The 18738-nt window shown below is 39.5% G+C and overlaps 1 protein-coding gene across 2 annotated transcripts in view; it reads left to right on the forward strand.

Moving 5' to 3' along the window:
- Positions 1 to 18738, forward strand: part of MAP2K4 (mitogen-activated protein kinase kinase 4) — a 137791-nt gene that overhangs the window by 87249 nt on the left and 31804 nt on the right. For both annotated transcript variants that reach the window (XM_032319842.1, XM_032319843.1), the window contains 2 exons: positions 12879 to 12998; positions 15340 to 15391. In XM_032319842.1, coding sequence (XP_032175733.1) covers positions 12879 to 12998; positions 15340 to 15391 — 172 coding nt within the window. The remainder of the gene's footprint in view (positions 1 to 12878; positions 12999 to 15339; positions 15392 to 18738) is intronic.

Consider the following 18738-nt stretch of genomic DNA (forward strand, 5'->3'; position numbering starts at 1 on the left):
TTTGTTCTTCTTTGTAACAGTTCCAAACTGTCGTGACCTTCCGCTAGTCTTAACATCAGGTAGTGCTGGTTTTTAAACTTGATTCCTTTTAAAGTTGTTTTGGCTCTTTAAGGTTTTTTCTCTTTGTTTTGTTTTGTTTTGACACTGGGTATAGAACCTAATGCAGGACTTGAACTCAACAACTGTGAGATCAAGCCGTGACCTGAGATTAAGAGTTGGATGCTTAACTGACTGAGCCACCCATGTGCCCCTGTTTTTCCAATTCTGTATGAATTTTGGAATATGCTTGTCAGTTTCGACAAAACATAGTCCCTGGGATTTGGGTTGGGCTTAGGCTGAATCTGGAGGACATTGGAAGAGTATCGGTATTTTTTTTGCTTGATTCATTAACATTTCTTTAATCTTTCTCAGCAATATTTTATAGCTTTCACTGTATAGGACTTTCACTTTTTTTTTTGATTGAATTTATCCATAAGTTTTTAAATATTTTTGGTGCTTTAATAAATGATATTTTAAAGAAATTTGTCTCCTCGTGTTTTGTGACTAATATAAATACAAATTGATTTTTTTTAATCTTATGTACTGTAACCTTGGTAAACTCCCTTCTGAGTTCTGGTAGCTTTTTGTAGATTCCATCAAATTGTAGATTATCATGTTGTCTGTGAGTAAAGAGAGTTCACGTCCTCTTTCAGTTTGGGTTCCATTTATTTATGTCTTGCCTTATTGTGCTGGCTGGGTCTTCTAGTCCTCAGGTACTGTGACAGTGCCCATCCTTGTCTTATTTCTGATCTTAGGGAGAAAGAATTCAGGCTTTTACTGGGAAGGACGATGTTAGCGATAGGATTTTCATAAATGTTCTTTATCAGATTGAAGAAATGCCCTTCTATTTCTAATTTGCTGAGATTATTTTTCTTTTTTTAATCAGGAATAGATGTTAGATTTTTTTCTCAGTCTTCTTCCACATCTTTAAGGTGATTATATGATGTTAAAGAAACTCTTTTTTTCATATTATAAGTTACACATACTGCTTTTCTTATGTTAAACCAACCTTGCATTTCTGGGATCAATCCACGTGATTATGATGTATTACCTTTTTAATATATTGTTGGATTAAATGTGCTAAAATTTTATTGAGAAGTTCTTTAAAAATTTTAAAAAATTATTTATTTATTTATAAATTTTTTATTTTTTAAAAACATATATTTTTATCCCCAGGGGTACAGTCTGTGAATCACCAGGTTTACACACTTCACAGCACTCACCAAAGCACATACCCTCCCCAATGTCCATAATCCCACCCCCTTCTCCCAAACCCCCTCCCCCCAGCAACCCTCAGTTTGTTTTGTGAGATTAAGAGTCACTTATGGTTTGTCTCCCTCCCAATCCCATCTTGTTTAATTGATTCTTCTCCTACCCACTTAAGCCCCCATGTTGCATCACCACTTCCTCATATCAGGGAGATCATATGATAGTTGTCTTTCTCCGCTTGACTTATTTCACTAAGCATGATATGCTCTAGTTCCATCCATGTTGTCGCAAATGGCAAGATTTCATTTCTTTTGATGGCTGCATAGTATTCCATTGTGTATATATACCACATCTTCTTGATCCATTCATCTGTTGATGGACATCTAGGTTCTTGCCATAGTTTGGCTATTGTGGACATTGCTGCTATAAGCATTCGGGTGCACGTGCCCCTTTGGATCACTACGTTTGTATCTTTAGGGTAAATACCCAATAGTGCAATTGCTGGGTCATAGGGCAGTTCTATTTTCAACATTTTGAGGAACCTCCATGCTGTTTTCCAGAGTGGCTGCACCAGCTTGCATTCCCACCAACAGTGTAGGAGGATTCCCCTTTCTCCGCATCCTCGCCAGCATCTGTCATTTCCTGACTTGTTGATTTTAGCCATTCTAACTGGTGTGAGGTGATATCTCATTGTGGTTTTGATTTGTATTTCCCTGATGCCGAGTGATATGGAGCACTTTTTCATGTGTCTGTTGGCCATCTGGATGTCTTCTTTGCAGAAATGTCTGTTCATGTCCTCTGCCCATTTCTTGATTGGATTATTTGTTCTTTGGGTGTTGAGTTTGCTAAGTTCTCTATAGATTCTGGACACTACTCCTTTATCCGATATGTCATTTGCAAATATCTTCTCCCATTCTGTCAGTTGTCTTTTGATTTTGTTAACTGTTTCCTTTGCTGTGGAAAAGCTTTTGAGCTTGATGAAATCCCAATAGTTCATTTTTGCCCTTGCTTCCCTTGCCTTTGGCGTTGTTCCTAGGAAGGTGTTGCTGCGGCTGAGGTCGAAGAGGTTGCTGCCTGTGTTCTCCTCAAGGATTTTGATGGATTCCTTTCGCACATTGAGGTCCTTCATCCATTTTGAGTCTATTTTTGTGTGTGGTGTAAGGAAATGGTCCAGTTTCATTTTTCTGCATGTGGCTGTCCAATTTTCCCAGCACCATTTATTGAAGAGGCTGTCTTTTTTCCATTGGACATTCTTTCCTGCTTTGTCGAAGATTAGTTGACTGTAGAGTTGAGGGTCTATTTCTGGGCTCTCCATTCTGTTCCATTGATCTGTGTGTCTGTTTTTGTGCCAGTACCATGCTGTCTTGATGATGACAGCTTTGTAATAGAGCTTGAAGTCCGGAATTGTGATGCCACCAACGTTGGCTTTCTTTTTCAATATCCCTTTGGCTATTCGAGGTCTTTTCTGGTTCCATATAAATTTTAGAATTATTTGTTCCATTTCTTTGAAAAAGATGGATGGTACTTTGATAGGAATTGCATTAAATGTGTAGATTGCTTTAGGTAGCATAGACATTTTCCCAATATTTATTCTTCCAGTCCAGGAGCATGGAACATTTTTCCATTTCTTTGTGTCCTCCTCAATTTCTTTCAAGAGTACTTTATAGTTTTCTGAGTATAGATTCTTTGCCTCTTTGGTTAGGTTTATTCCTAGGTATCTTATGGTTTTGGGTGCAATTGTAAATGGGATTGACTCCTTAATTTCTCTTTCTTCTGTCTTACTGTTGATGTAGAGAAATGCAACTGATTTCTGTGCATTGATTTTATATCCTGACACTTTACTGAATTCCTGTATAAGTTCTAGCAGTTTTGGAGTGGAGTCTTTTGGGTTTTCCACATATAGTATCATATCATCTGCGAAGAGTGATAATTTGACTTCTTCTTTGCCGATTTGGATGCCTTTAATTTCCTTTTGTTGTCTGATTGCTGAGGCTAGGACCTCTAGTACTATGTTGAATAGCAGTGGTGATAATGGACATCCCTGCCGTGTTTTGACCTTAGCGGAAAAGCTTTCAGTTTTTCTCCATTGAGAATGATATTTGCGGTGGGTTTTTCATAGATGGCTTTGATGATACTGAGGTATGTGCCCTCTATCCCTACACTTTGAAGAGTTTTGATCAGGAAGGGATGCTGTACTTTGTCAAATGCTTTTTTAGCATCTATTGAGAGTATCATATGGTTCTTGTTCTTTCTTTTATTAATGTGTTGTATCACATTGACTGATTTGCGGATGTTGAACCAACCTTGCAGCCCTGGAATAAATCCCACTTGGTCGTGGTGAATAATCCTTTTAATGTACTGTTGAATCCTATTGGCTAGTATTTTGGTGAGAATTTTTGCATCTGTGTTCATCAAGGATATTGGTCTATAGCTCTCTTTTTTGATGGGATCCTTGTCTGGTTTTGGGATCAAGGTGATGCTGGCCTCATAAAATGAGTTTGGAAGTTTTCCTTCCATTTCTATTTTTTGGAACAGTTTCAGGAGAATAGGAATTAGTTCTTCTTTAAATGTTTGGTAGAATTCCCCTGGGAAGCCGTCTGGCCCTGGGCTTTTGTTTGTTTGGAGATTTTTAATGACTGTTTCAATCTCCTTACTGGTTATGGGTCTGTTCAGGCTTTCTACTTCTTCCTGGTTCAGTTGTGGTAGTTTATATGTTTCTAGGAATGCATCCATTTCTTCCAGATTGTCAAATTTGTTGGCATAGAGTTGCTCATAGTATGTTCTTATAATAGTTTGTATTTCTTTGGTGTTGGTTGTGATCTCTCCTCTTTCATTTATGATTTTATTTATTTGGGTCCTTTCTCTTTTCTTTTTGATAAGTCTGGCCAGGGGTTTATCAATTTTATTAATTCTTTCAAAGAACCAGCTCCTAGTTTCGTTGATTTGCTCTATTGTCTTTTTGGTTTCTATTTCATTGATTTCTGCTCTGATCTTTATGATTTCTCTTCTCCTGCTTGGCTTAGGGTTTCTTTCTTGTTCTTTCTCCAGCTCCTTTAGGTGTAGGGTTAGGTTGTGTACCTGAGACCTTTCTTGTTTCTTGAGAAAGGCTTGTACCGCTATATATTTTCCTCTCAGGACTGCCTTTGTTGTGTTCCACAGATTTTGAACTGTTGTATTTTCATTATCATTTGTTTCCATGATTTTTTTCAATTCTTCTTTAATTTCCCGGTTGACCCATTCATTCTTTAGAAGGATGCTGTTTAGTCTCCATGTATTTGGGTTCTTTTCAAACTTCCTTTTGTGGTTGAGTTCTAGCTTTAGAGCATTGTGGTCTGAAAATATGCAGGGAATGATCCCAATCTTTTGATACCGATTGAGTCCTGATTTAGGACCAAGGATGTGATCTATTCTGTAGAATGTTCCATGTGCACTAGAGAAGAATGTGTATTCTGTTGCTTTGGGATGAAATGTTCTGAATATATCTGTGATGTCCATTTGGTCCAGTGTGTTGTTTAAGGCCTTTATTTCCTTGCTGATCTTTTGCTTGGATGATCTGTCCATTTCAGTGAGGGGAGTGTTAAAGTCCCCTACTATTATTGTATTATTGTTGATGTGTTTCTTTGATTTTGTTATTAATTGGTTTATATAGTTGGCTGCTCCCACGTTGGGGGCATAGATATTTAAAATTGTTAAATCTTCTTGTTGGACAGACCCTTTGAGTATGATATAGTGTCCTTTCTCATCTCTTATTATAGTCTTTGGCTTAAAATCTAATTGATCTGATATAAGGATTGCCACTCCTGCTTTCTTCTGATGTCCATTAGCATGGTAAATTCTTTTCCACCCCCTCACTTTAAATCTGGAGGTGTCTTCGGGCTTAAAATGAGTTTCTTGGAGGCAACATATAGATGGGTTTTGTTTTTTTATCCATTCTGATACCCTGTGTCTTTTGACAGGGGCATTTAGCCCATTAACATTCAGGGTAACTATTGAGAGATATGAATTTAGTGCCATTGTATTGCCTGTAAGGTGACTGTTACTGTATATGGTCTCTGTTCCTTTCTGATCTACCACTTGTAGGCTCTCTCTTTGCTTAGAGGACCCCTTTCAATATTTCCTGTAGAGCTGGTTTGGTGTTTGCAAATTCTTTCAGTTTTTGTTTGTCCTGGAAGCTTTTAATCTCTCCTTCTATTTTCAATGATAGCCTAGCTGGATATAGTATTCTTGGCTGCATGTTTTTCTCATTTAGTGCTCTGAAAATATCATGCCAGCTCTTTCTGGCCTGCCAGGTCTCTGTGGATAAGTCAGCCAATCCAATATTTTTACCATTGTATGTTACAGACTTCTTTTCCCGGGCTGCTTTCAGGATTTTCTCTTTGTCACTGAGACTTGTAAATTTTACTATTAGGTGTCGGGGTGTGGGCCTATTCTTATTGATTTTGAGGGGCGTTCTCTGAACCTCCTGAATTTTGATGCTCGTTCCCTTTGCCATATTGGGGAAATTCTCCCCAATAATTCTCTCCAGTATACCTTCTGCTCCCCTCTCTCTTTCTTCTTCTTTTGGAATCCCAATTATTCTAATGTTGTTTCATCTTATGGTGTCACTTATCTCTCGAATTCTCCCCTCGTGGTCCAGTAGCTGTTTGTCCCTCTTTTGCTCAGCTTCTTTATTCTCTGTCATTTGGTCTTCTATATCACTAATTCTTTCTTCTGCCTCATTTATCCTAGCAGTGAGAGCCTCCATTTTTGATTGCACCTCATTAATAGCTTTTTTGATTTCAACTTGGTTAGATTTTAGTTCTTTTATTTCTCCAGAAAGGGCTTTTCTATCTCTCGAGAGGGTTTCTCTAATATCTTCCATGCCTTTTTCGAGCCCGGCTCGAACCTTGAGAATTGTCATTCTGAACTCTAGATCTGACATATTACCAATGTCTGTATTGATTAGGTCCCTAGCCTTCGGTACTGCCTCTTGTTCTTTTTTTTGTGTTGAATTTTTCCGTCTTGTCATTCTGTCCAGATAAGAGTATGTGAAGGAGCAAGTAAAATACTAAAAGGGTGGCAACAACACCAGGAAAATATGCTTTAACCAAATTAGAAGAGATCCCAAATCGTGAGGGGGTAGAAAGGGGATAAAAAGAGGTTCAAAAAGGAAAAAAGAAAAAAAAAGAAAAGAAAAGAATTAAAAAAAGAAAACAAATAAGAAAAATATAAAAAAGAAAATATATATATATTGGATAAACTAGTTAAAAAACGTTAAAAAAGAAAAAGGTAAAAGTTAAAAAAAAAAATTTACCAGAAGGCGAGAAAAAAAAAACAAAAAATGAAAAAGAAAAAAATCAAATTAACTGCAAGACTAAAAAAAATCACAGGGAAATAGCCATTAGTTCCGTGCTTTGCTTTCTCCTCTGGAATTCTGCTGCTCTCCTTGGTATTGAAACCGCACTCCTTGGTAGGTGACCTTGGTCTCGGCTGGATTTCTTGTTGATCTTCTTGGGGAGGGGCCTGGTGTAGTGATTCTCAAGTGTCTTTTCCCCAGGCGGAATTGCACCGCCCTTAACAGGGGCCGGGGTGAGTAATCCGCTCGGGTTTGCTTTCAGGAGCTTTTGTTCCCTGAGCGCTTTCCGTAGAGTTCCGGAGGACGGGAATACAAATGGCGGCCTCCTGGTCTCCAGCCTGGAGGAGCCGAGAGCCCAGGGTGCGCCCTCAGAGAACAGCGCCCAGTTACTCCCGTCTGCCTGACCTCCAGCCGCGCTCCGAGCTCTCCGAGCCTGCGACCAGTTCAAGGTAACACCGAGCTGTGAGCTTACTGTTGGCTCTGTCTCTGTAGCCGGCTTTCCCGTTCCAATACCCGCAAGCTCTGCGACACTCAGACACCCCCGATCCTTCTGTGACCCTGCAGGACCTGAGGCCACGCTGAGCCCGCGTCGGCTTCGCCCCGGTATAGTTTCTGGAGCGATGTCCCTCAGCGGAACAGACTTTTAAAAGTCCTGATTTTGTGCTCCGTTGCTCTGCTGCTTGCCGGGAGCCGGCCCCTCCCCCCGGGGTCTATCTTCCCGTCGCTTTGGATTCACTTCTCCGCCGGTCCTACCTTTCAGAAAGTGGTTGTTTTTCTGTTTCCGGAATTGCTGTTCTTCTTCTCTTCGATCTGCCGATGGATTTTCAGGTGTTTGCAATCTTTAGATAAGCTATCTAGCTGATCTCTGGCCAGCTGAAGTAGTCTCAGCCTGCTACTTCTCCGCCATCTTGACTCCGCCCCCTAAAAGTTATTTATTTATTTTAAGTAGGCTCCATACCTAGTGTAGGGCTTGAACTCAGGACTCTGTGTTCAAGAGTTGTGCACTCTACTGACGATGGCAGCCAGACACCCTTATTAGGAAGTTTTCTATCTGTTCTTGAGAGATACTGAGCTGTAGTTTCCTTACGATGTTTTTGTTTGGCTTTCGTATCAGTGCCTGGACAGAATGAGTTGGAAAATACTCCCTCATTTGCATTTTCTGAGAGACTTTATGCAGAATTGGTATTATTCCTTCTGTAAATGTTTGGTAGAATTCACCAATGAAGCCATTTCAATTTGGAGTTTTCTTTGTGGGGAGATTTTTAACTACAAACTCAATTTCTTTCAAAGATAGAGTTCTATTCAAGTTACGTTGCTTTTGGAGTGAAATTTGGTAGTTTGTTTCTCTGAAGAAATTTGTCCCTTTCCTCTGAATGGTCAAATTAATTGGCAAAATTTTAATAGGTAATTTGCATCTTTTCTATTTTTTCCTGGTGAGTCTGGCTAGAGATTTTTCAGTTTTTTATCTTTCAGTGAGGCAGCTTTCAGTTGCATTAATTTTCTGTATTGTTTTTGTTTAAAAGGTTTTTCATTCTGATCACTCTTTCCAGTTTTCTGTGTATTTTGTTTAATTTGCTCATCTTTTTCTACCTTCTTAAAATAGCTTTTGCTTCTTTAAAATTGTGTAGTATTTCAAACTTGCAGACTCTTCTAGGGGAATCACAGTGTTCCCAACACGTCCAATGAGCACGTTGTCATATTTCCTCTTTAAATCATAGATACAATGGAAGCCCCCATCCTACACCCCCTTTCGCTTTACAGATCTAAACTCTACCTTGAAGCGAGTATCTCCTTCAACTGCTTCATTTAGGCTTTCGACATACATATCTTTCCCGAAATAACACTTAGTATTGCTTTCTGTATTCTTAAAGTTTACATAAATGAAATTATCCTGCATCTAAATCCCATAGCATTTTTAATTCAGCAGAGTTTTCAAGATTCATCCATAGAAATGTAGATCGTTAATATATAGATTAGATTAATTTATTGTTTTATTTTATTGGTTGATGTTTTAAAGTAGGCTCTCTGCCCTGTGGACACACGACAGGACCCCAAGATCAAGAGTTGCCTGCTCTGCTGACCGTGCGGCCAGGCGCCCCGATCTGGTTCATTTATCTTAACTGCTGGGCAGTATTCGCTAATTAAATACAACTTCTTTAATGTTTCTTTAATAATCCTAATATAGGTTCTTTCTCATTTTTTGCAGTTATAAAAATAACCACCTTTTTGCATTTCTCCTTGGGGCGTAGGTCGCAGATTCTATATAGCCTGTCTCTAGAAATAAGGATGTTAGGTTACATGGTATGAACTGTTTCCAACTGTGTATCGTCCTTTTCCTCCTCAGTGTTGCGCTAACTTCTGTTCCTACCCGCAAGAGTGAGGGTTTGTTTCCACATCAGGAATCGTATTCAGGTGTCAGCACTGAAAGCTGGCAGTGGCTGACTGAGTTTGTGGTTGATGTTGTGAAGGTTGTCCTGTGGTCCAGGCTGGCTTGTGGAGTTCAGCTGTGATGTCCACACAAAGGAAGGGAAGAGGCAAGAACCCAAAAGGCTGCTTTGGAATCGACAGCCAATTGTGTTGACATCTTGTTGGCCAGCCTTCTCTGCGCAGGAGACGGGGACACGGAGTTTCAGCTGGGCACCGTGTATGGAACACAGAGGGGGTGGTTGCTGGACAAGCCATAAACGTTTACTGACACAGATCTCATTGCTAACATTTGGTATTATTATATGTTTCATTTTTGGCAGTCAGGTGAGTTTGAAGTGGTACCTCACTTTTCAAATGACATTTCCCTAATTACTGGCCAGGAACAGAATTTTTTACATGTGTGTTCAGGTCTTCTTTTCTGTGACTTGCCAATCGAATCAATATCCCTTTTCCTTTATTCTGTTAAGTTTTGTCTTTGCCTGATTGATTTAGCATAGTGCTTTAGTATTCAAGGTATCAATTCTTTGTTTATACCCAAATAGATACTTTTGTCTTATCTTTGAACTTCTGGTGCGGTATCCTTTGTTGTACAGAAATATCCATTATAAGGGGGTTCAGTTCAGCAGATCTTACCCTTTGTAATGTGTCCTTTTCACGTGTGATTTGGAGAAGGAGTTTGTCCCCTACCCTGAAGTCCTGAAAAACTCTTATAAAAAGGTTTTTAACTTTTGCTTTTCAAAAAATCCATTTGGGATTTTTTTTTTTTTTTAATTTTTATTTGTGAATGATCTGAGGTAATGACGTAATTTAACCTTTCTCTGTCTGGAAGGCCTCTGGTCCCAGCAACAGTCATTACATATTCCATGCTTTTGCAATTGTTTTGCTACATCTGCCGCCCTTCAAATCTCCACGTGCACATGAACTTTTGAATCTGTTCTCTTGTATTTTTACTACCCCCTGCATCATACCTCTGCCTCTTATTGTGAAAGCTCTTTAAAAAGACTTTGTCTGGTAGACTAGGCTTCCTTCTTTAAAAAATTGTCTTGGCTATTCTTGACTCTGCTTTAATTTTTAAAAAATATTTAATAAACTTATTTGAGCGAGAGCGCATGTGGATGCTTGTGGGGTGCGGCAGAGGGAGCAGGAGGGAGAGAATCCCAAGCAGATTCCACATTGACTGTGCAGCCCGATGCCAGCCTCTATCCCAGGACTCTGAGATCGTGACCTAAGCTGAATCCAAGAGTCGGACACCCCACTGACTAAGCCACCCAGGTGCCCTGGCTCTACTTTCCTATGTAAGTTTTAGGATCAGCTTGTCCAGGTGCATGATAGTTTTGATTAGAATCTACTTGAGTTCTTAAGCTAATTAAAGGGAATCTGACATTTTCATGATCTCGAGTCTTTGCATTCATCATGTGCTTTGCCTCTCTGTGATCACTCGTTATGTCTTTAGTCACATCTTACACGCGTTCTCATATAAATGTTTTGCTGCCTTTGTTAAATACATTTCTAGGTGCTTTATAGTTTTTCTTTGTATTGTGAGTGGTGTCTTTTTGAACAGTTTACTTTTTAAGAGTGCTTCCTGTTGGCATATAAGCATGCCTTTGTTTTTATCTGGTTCTTGTCTCTAGGAACACTTGATCTTAGTGGGTTCAGTGTTTTATCATTTCCACCTTTCTTTCCAGTAAATCCATATTTGGTGATTCCTGCTTTTGCATTTCAGTCGGTGGGTATCCCGTCTTGTGCTTGACCATGGAATAAGGTTGCTGTCACTGCTTTTTGAGGCAGCTCAGACCATCCACCCCCTGCCCCTTTTTTTTACATGCAGCTCATTGCTGCTGCTACCTATTCTCTGTTATGGCCAAAGGAACCGCCAGAAGAAATAAGAAGGTCACATCAGGTTCTGTGCCTTATCAACCACAAAGATCTCTCTGGGGCTGATTGCGGCTTTGTTCCCCGCTCTCCCTACCCCCAGTTCCAGTTTATTTCCCACCTTTATTTCCCCTGTTCTCTGTCTCTCTCCCTTGGCCGCCTGCCTGTTTTTCCATCCTTCTCCCTTCTCCCCCTCATTTTCTTAACTGTCATTTTTCATACCTACCAGACACTTTATTTTGTACTTTATGTATGTTAAGTCATTTGATTTTTGTTCTGGTCTGTTAAGGAAGGTAGGGCAACCCTGTTTCCAAGATGAGGAACTGAGGGGGCCCAAGCTTATGTAAGTGGGAGAACCTGGATAGTAAGTGAGGCCTCTTAGACCCTCGTGTCTTTCCACATCACTATTCTCCTGGAGTTAAGGTCCTTCCTTAGTGTTTTTCTAAGTAGATGAGTTAAGTGCGCTGCCTTTTGCTCTTATAAAAAAGAAATTCTAATACACCTGTGAAGATGGTGTCTTTAAATTGGAATAAATTCAAGTGTTTGTTACGGGCGAAGTGTGTTACTCAGTCTTTTATGAGGGTCCGTCTGCTAGAGCACTCAAAAGAAAGAGCTGTAGAGAGAGAAGAAGGACTTTAAGTGAAGAAAATAGACGTTCCCCGTGGCAGATATGTTTTACATGTAAGCATTGTGTGGAGCCACGTAGCTACACGTGTGCGTCAGCAGGCGTCTGTCCCCAGGGCACAGCGCTGTCACTCGTCTCCGTGTTGAGCCCGGCATGACCGCTGGTGTTGTTCCAGCAAGCCTCCGTCCTTCAGCGGGCCTTCATCTCCTGCACAGTCAGTCCAGGTGGGAGATGAGCGGTCAGACATCTCCGAGGATGCTGCCGGACCCATCCGTTAGTAACACATGCACACTCGTTTGAGAACATTCCCGTCATCGTCCTGATAGCTGTCTTTATGCTCGTGAGGTCCACTGTGGCCCTTGTTCATGTGTTCACATCCTTTCAGAGAGTCAGAACCGTGGTGTCTGCCCGTGTGCTGTGTGTTCTGCACACCTGTCGCGAACCATGTAGTTTTCCACGGAACGTCATATTAGATAATCCCTTTAATGGTGTGCTGTTCCCTCTTGTGAGATCATCCAGTGCTTTTGAGTTTTCTTTGTTTTTTTCTTTTTGGAATTTATGGACTGTTTGTTTAATTAGATTTCTAGTCGGATGACTCTATCAGAGGGGATAGATACTTCTGTTTCTCTTGTTTTATTGTCAAATTGCCTTCTGCCTGATCTAAAACACACGAGGATGCTGCCTGTAGTGTTTGGATGATTCAGTTAAATTATAGCCGGCATTCGTTCATCTGGGGAGTGTTTATGGAGGCCCCGTGCTGGCAGATTGTGTTACTTAGGTGAGGGAGATGGAGGAAAAACATTAGCAAATAACTTACATTTTCTATTAGAAGATTTCAGCGAAGAGCAGGGTGAGGGGGTGCTGGAAGTTGGCGTGACCTGCATTTTAAAGGTCAGCTGCGGAGAAGGCGCCATGTATACAAGAATGTGAGGCATTGGTGTTACTCTGTGTTTTTTTCCTTCCTTTTCTTTTCTTTTTTTTTTTTTTTGACTAATTTTACAAGCTTATATAGAAAGTCCAGATTACTGTAATCTACTTTCTTTGTTAATGACAGCAGTTTCCCACATTTTCTATGTTTTATTTAATTATGGCCACATTTGATTACTTTTATAAATGCACAAAGGTTTCTGAGCAAGACTGTCCCTCTCTTTACAGTTAAGAGTGGGGAAATGAGGCACATAGGTTCGTGTCTACACAGGAGGAGACTGTTCTGCCCAGGGCTCTAATGAGGGACCAAGAATTACCTCTAGTGCAAGATTAAAAATGAAGAAAAAGATTACTCTTTCTCTAATTGTATTCTGTTTTAAATAAAGGAAACATGGTACTTAATACTAAGATGCAAAGGAATAACAGATATTTGTTATTTTGTAGGGTGACTGTTGGATCTGTATGGAACTCATGTCTACCTCGTTTGATAAGTTTTACAAATATGTATATAGTGTATTAGATGATGTTATTCCAGAAGAAATTTTAGGCAAAATCACTTTAGCAGTAAGTACCTGGTTTTTAAATTGTTTGTTCTGTATATATACTTATATAAAGATGCTGCTGGAGTTTTGAATGCACCTATCTGAATGTCCTTCACAGAATGTTGTTGACCTTCTTGGAAAATCATTCATAATAGGAAAAGAAACAAAATCACTTCTGTGGGGTTGTTAATACAACAAGTCATAAGAATAGTTTTCAGAATATGTTCTACATAAAAACTACAATATTCTGTTCATTAAAATCGCAATGAACCATAGTAGATTATGCTGTAAACAAAACCAGAAAAAGAAATTTTCTGTTCCTTTTTAGCCCTGTTGCTCTAACTGCTTTCGAATTGGTTGTGTTCTCACTTTTATCTCTAAGTTGATCAGGATCATAGCATTCTCCTTGAAGTCCCTTCGTTGAAACTCTTAGACACAAAGTATCTTTCCTGTGGTCTAAGATTTGAGCTGTCCACTGTGGAAAGTTTTGACTAGCAATTTCAGGACCCAACATTGCTACCAATTTGGCCAATTCACTTTTGCCAGAGCACAGGAAAGAAAAGAGGTAGTCTTTCACACGGGTGTTTGTGGTTTTCAAAGTGAATTCCTGATCATTTTCTTTCCTGCTCTGAATCTTTTAGTTGACAGAGGTAGTTAACAAAATTCTTTTCAGTGGAGTAAAGTAAGATTCTTAGAAAGCCCTAAGACTCTGAGCCAATGACGTAACGTAGTTAGTGGGTGTGTAAACTGAGCTTTGTAGGAAGTTGTAAGGTGGAAATTCTGATGGATTTAATTTTCTGCCTCTTCATTTCCTCCACCTCCAGTAGAGTTTGCCTGCTGATTGCCGCCGGATCCTTTTTGATCATTAAGAGTTAATGCAAAAATACAGAGACAATTTCTGAACTGTATGTTAGTTGTGAAAGGGGTGTGTGTGTGTGTGTGTGTGTGTGTGTGTGTAATAGGAATTTCAAAAATTAGATTAAAGTCATAATCTTACGATTCATGTTAGTATTTTAATTTATTTAGCCAAATTGGTATGTAAATCTAAATATTTTATGAGCTAAAACGTCATATACTCTTTCTTATGATTTTATAGAAAGCAGCTGAGTTATTTTAGAAATTTGTTTATTCTTGGGAAGATGCATGACATTTTATATTGATCAATTTCATCATCTCTCTCCCCAGTATACCAGACCCAGGATTATCTTGGAACTTTTACGGTTCATTATAACTGTAATGCCACAATAGTAGAATCATGACAGTGGCTAATGGTTTTTGAGTGTTTAGTTGCATCCGGCTAAGGTCTTACGACATTTTATCCTCATAGTGACTCTCTGTGGTGAATAGTGTAACCCCACTTTTTATAAAGATGACAGATCTGGAGCTTGGAGAGGTTAAGTCATTAATTTGCTCCCAGGCAGCCCAATCTCAGAATCCTGCTCCTAACCACTGTGATGACAGGGTGATCGTGAGGTTGGAAAACATAGACAAAATTATTTTATCGTCTATTTCAGTCTGTGTGATGTAGATACACAAGTAAATCCTTGGTTATATATCTGCCTGTGTTTCTAGACTTGGTGATCATCCTTTCTTTTAAGCATAACATTTAAAATTACTTTGTGTTAATTTTCTTTTTGCTGATTAATAACCCAATGAACACAACAGGCCCAGCTACTTGAAACATGGCAAGTTCTGCATTCTTGACACCCAGTAGCTTGCTTGATGGGGCGGAGACCTGACCATTTGGTAGCAAATGGTTGGCACGTTCTTTGGTTCTCTTTTAATTTGAGAGTGTGGGAAATTTAATTCAAGCCCCTGTTCCTGTATTCCTGGAGAAATGCCTGATTTTGTGATCATGGGCAGTGATCAAACGATACTGTAAGTTGTGCGTAAGTTGCTGTAGTGGTTGGGCAAACATGCTCTGACTTTGCCAAAATTACTTTGAAGGCTCAGCGCTGGGTAAAGGTGGATGAATAATTAAGAGAAACTGAGGAAATTTAGAAAGACTTATTTAAATTAGAGTTGATAATGGAGCCAGACTGTGGACTCCATCGTACTGAATATTTCCATTCTTGAAAAGTTTGAAGATGCAAACAATGTACAACTTTGTAGTGACTGACTAAAAAATTTTAAGTTACCGGGTTCTGTTTAGCTGTCAGGGAACAGCATGTAAGAGCAGCTAAGTTTTCAGATCCAAAATAATCATTTAGGATCTTCAGTTAATATAAAAAGCAGACAGAATATTGAAATAATTAAGCTTTAAAGAATGTAAAAGTTACTAGGGCTGTTATCCATGATAAACACTGTGCTGCATGATTAAAAGAATATTAATTGCTTATCCCATCTTTGCTCTTTCTCCCCAGACTGTGAAAGCACTAAACCACTTAAAAGAAAACTTGAAAATCATTCACAGAGGTGGGTATGAATTCTTTTTTATGGCTTGGAAATTAATATTTTTCCTTAAAAAAAAAGAAGTTAATATTCTTCCTTAATTGAAAAACATTATTGCAAATTACACTGTCTCTGTATAAGCTTTCCTGAAATACTTGTATTTTTGGCAAAACATACTATATGTACCCTAACACTATTATTACTATTTTTTCCCTAAAACTTTGTTTATTAACTTAGGTTATTTTTTCCTTTGAGATTCTATAAATTTCAGCTTATTAGTATATTGAGCTTAGAAACTGACATACATTTTGCTGCAAGGTTCTTCTTACTCTTCTTTGAAAATAATTAGTCATTTACTTGATAGATGATGTTTCTCTGTGTATACAGTTGGGCCCAAAGGTGGTCCTGGGGACAGTCACAGGGTCTGGAGGATGGTATGTGGAGCAGTTTAAAGGACGCTACAGTCCCTTTCAGGTGTTTCTTCTTTACTTTAGAGGATATTTTTGCAAAGAGAGATGTTTTAGTTGTTATTGTACATTGGAATTCTTCCAAAATGTTTGTATTTGCGAAAACAGTGATCTTGGCCTTGTTGGACATAGGTCCAAATATTTCACGAAGATTTATGGGAAGCCAGTGGGAACCATGAAATTAATTCAGCAAATAGGTTAAATAGTTACTCTCTTTATTACTATGCTAGACTCCGGGTAGTGCTGGTGGCTTTGAAGACGCACCTAAATTCACTTTCCTCAAAAAACTTGTAACAGACAAGCCCAGGACAGTACATGGCAGTGTGGGATTCAGCCTGACAATAAACAGGACAGAAAGTAAAAGGTCATATTGGGAGAAGTGGAATGCCTTACATTTTAGGAAACATAGTTTCTAGTGGTTAAGACCTCAGTAATTGGTGCATCTATTTAAGTAATTTTAGTTTGGGGTTAACTCAAGACCACTGAAATTAGTTACCCTTGAACATCAGAATATTTCACTTAATTTTGCTTTGGCTTAATGCTTATTAATAAACATGATTTTAGATAGATGGACTTCTTATTTTCTCTTTTGCCTGAGATCATGTAGAATCAGGTTCCTGAAGAAGATTATTTTGTTCTTTTTGTAGTTCATTGCATTCTTATTTTGGGATATTCCTTCCTTTTTGATTGTCATTTGCACTTAAGAGTATCACCTTTAGTGCATTTAACAATGACCTCTGCGATACTTGCCAATCACAGTGAAGCGCTAAGACAGTGCCTGAGGGGTGGCTGGATGAAAGGGAAAGGCTTCAAAGATGACTTTGGTTTCCCTATTAATAAATAAAAGCAGCCCTTTTTATTTAATTTATTTCATTTATTTGTCAGAGAGAGAGAGGGAGCACAAGCAGGGGGAGTAGCAGACAGAGGGAGAAGCAGACTCGCGGCTGAGCAGAGAGCCCGACACAGGGCTTGATCCCAGGACCTTAAGATCATGACCTGAGCTGAAAGCAGACACTTAACCGACTGAGCCACCCAGGTGCCCCAGTATAGCAGTCTTTTTTATTAATTAGGATCAGTGAGCTTTTTTGGTACAATTAAGAGTGCTTTTGATCATGAGTTACAAAAAATCCTAGTAACTGCCTTAAACGTCAAGGAGGTTCACTGTCTTAATGAATCCAAGGAGAGGTGGCTTTAGGCACATTATGTCTAGGGCGCAAGCTCCCTTCTTTTGGCTCCTTCCTTCTTAATACATTGGCTCCATCCTCTGGATGATAACAGCCAAAGCAAGTACCCAGCTCCCCAGTGTCACATGTAGACGTGATGGCCTTCTGGAGAAGCTGTCCCTTTTCCTGTGTGGCTGTCTTAGGGGCCGGGACATCTTCCTTACATCTCTCTAATGTTTTCTCTTGTCACCAGAATTGCTTCATGCCCTTACTCTAAACTGCTTATTGGCAGGGAGCGTCAGCTGACCCTGATAAGCTTGGACCAGTCAGGCCCTGCTTTGGGAAGGTGTGGTTACAGCTACATGAAGCAGGAGGGAGACCTCCATAAAATCAAATGCAGGTTCCGTTAGAAGGGAAGGGGTGGGTAGATAGGATGGATGTTTGATAGGCAGTCGTAGTCAGCCTTGTCAGTGATGGCAGGAGACCTTTTCTGGATTTTTTATAGATCTCCTTCTGAGTTACAAACAGATGTTTTGTATCTTGTATTTATTTGTATCCTTTTATTCATTGAACCATGACAGTGACAATAAAATGGATAGAAGCACTGAGACAGGGATGGGGAATTCATGAGCAAAGGGGGAAAATTGACTCAACAGGGGATGAGTACACAGTGGCGGTGAATTCATGATCAGTGAAGAAGGGGTAAAAACCTAGAGTCCAATTTGGCAAGCCTGTAAAACCTGGAGAACCAAATGGGAGGGATTCTGCTTTCTCAAATTTGCAGGAAAGCAAGCACCCACACTTCCAAAGGGGTGAAAATGGATCTCAAGGACGACTAGAGGAAAAGGTTGGTCAGGGGAAACTTGATGAAGTCATCTAATGTCAGAAAAAATTGCTCAAGGAGAAATAATTATTAACTGATGCATTTATTGAATTTAAATAAAGTTCAGGTACTGTATTAGGTACTTTAATTTCCAGAATCCTATGAATTAGCAATTATTTTCATTTTGTAGTTAACGAAGTTATGGTTGCTGAGTCAAAGTTGAATCACTTGCCCCAGGTCACACTGTGAATTTTGGACCCAGATTTTGAACCTTTGCTTCTCTGATCCCAAAGCTGTGACCTTTTTGATGGATTGGATTGGATACTTTCCTAAGTTAGCTAAAACTTGACTCTTCTTTTTTTTTTTTTAAAGCTTTTATTTATTTGAGAGAGAGAGTGGTTGAGAGAGAGAGAGCATGAACCAGGGAGAGGGGCAGAGGAAGAGGAAGAAGCAGATCCCTGCTGAGCAGGGAGCTGGATGTGGGGCTCAGTCCCTGGACCCCGGGATCATGACCTGAGCCAAAGGCAGATGCTTAACCGACTGAGCCACCTAGGCGTCCCTGAGACTCAGCTGTGACTTAACTGTGGGTGTATAATTGTATAGTTTGCATTTAGGTGGATAGTCTTTGACATACTCTGTAGTAGCTTGGTGTATTTTTACAGATAGATTAAATTCATTCTTCATATTTTGACCAGTAAGTAGTGAATTTGAAGCAAGTAAATATAAGTCTTTTGGTGAAAACAAAGAAAGCATTATAGAATGCCTACATATATTGTGAAGCATTTTTTTTTAAAGATTTTATTTATTTATTTGAGAGAGCACAAGCAGGGGGAACAGCAGAGGAAGAGGGAGAAGCAGGCTCATCGCTGAGCAGGGAGCCCAATGTGGGGATGCTTAACCAACTGAGCCACCCAGGCG

The sequence above is a fragment of the Mustela erminea genome, chromosome 18 (assembly GCF_009829155.1).
Source record: "Mustela erminea isolate mMusErm1 chromosome 18, mMusErm1.Pri, whole genome shotgun sequence".
Taxonomy (NCBI): domain Eukaryota; kingdom Metazoa; phylum Chordata; class Mammalia; order Carnivora; family Mustelidae; genus Mustela; species Mustela erminea.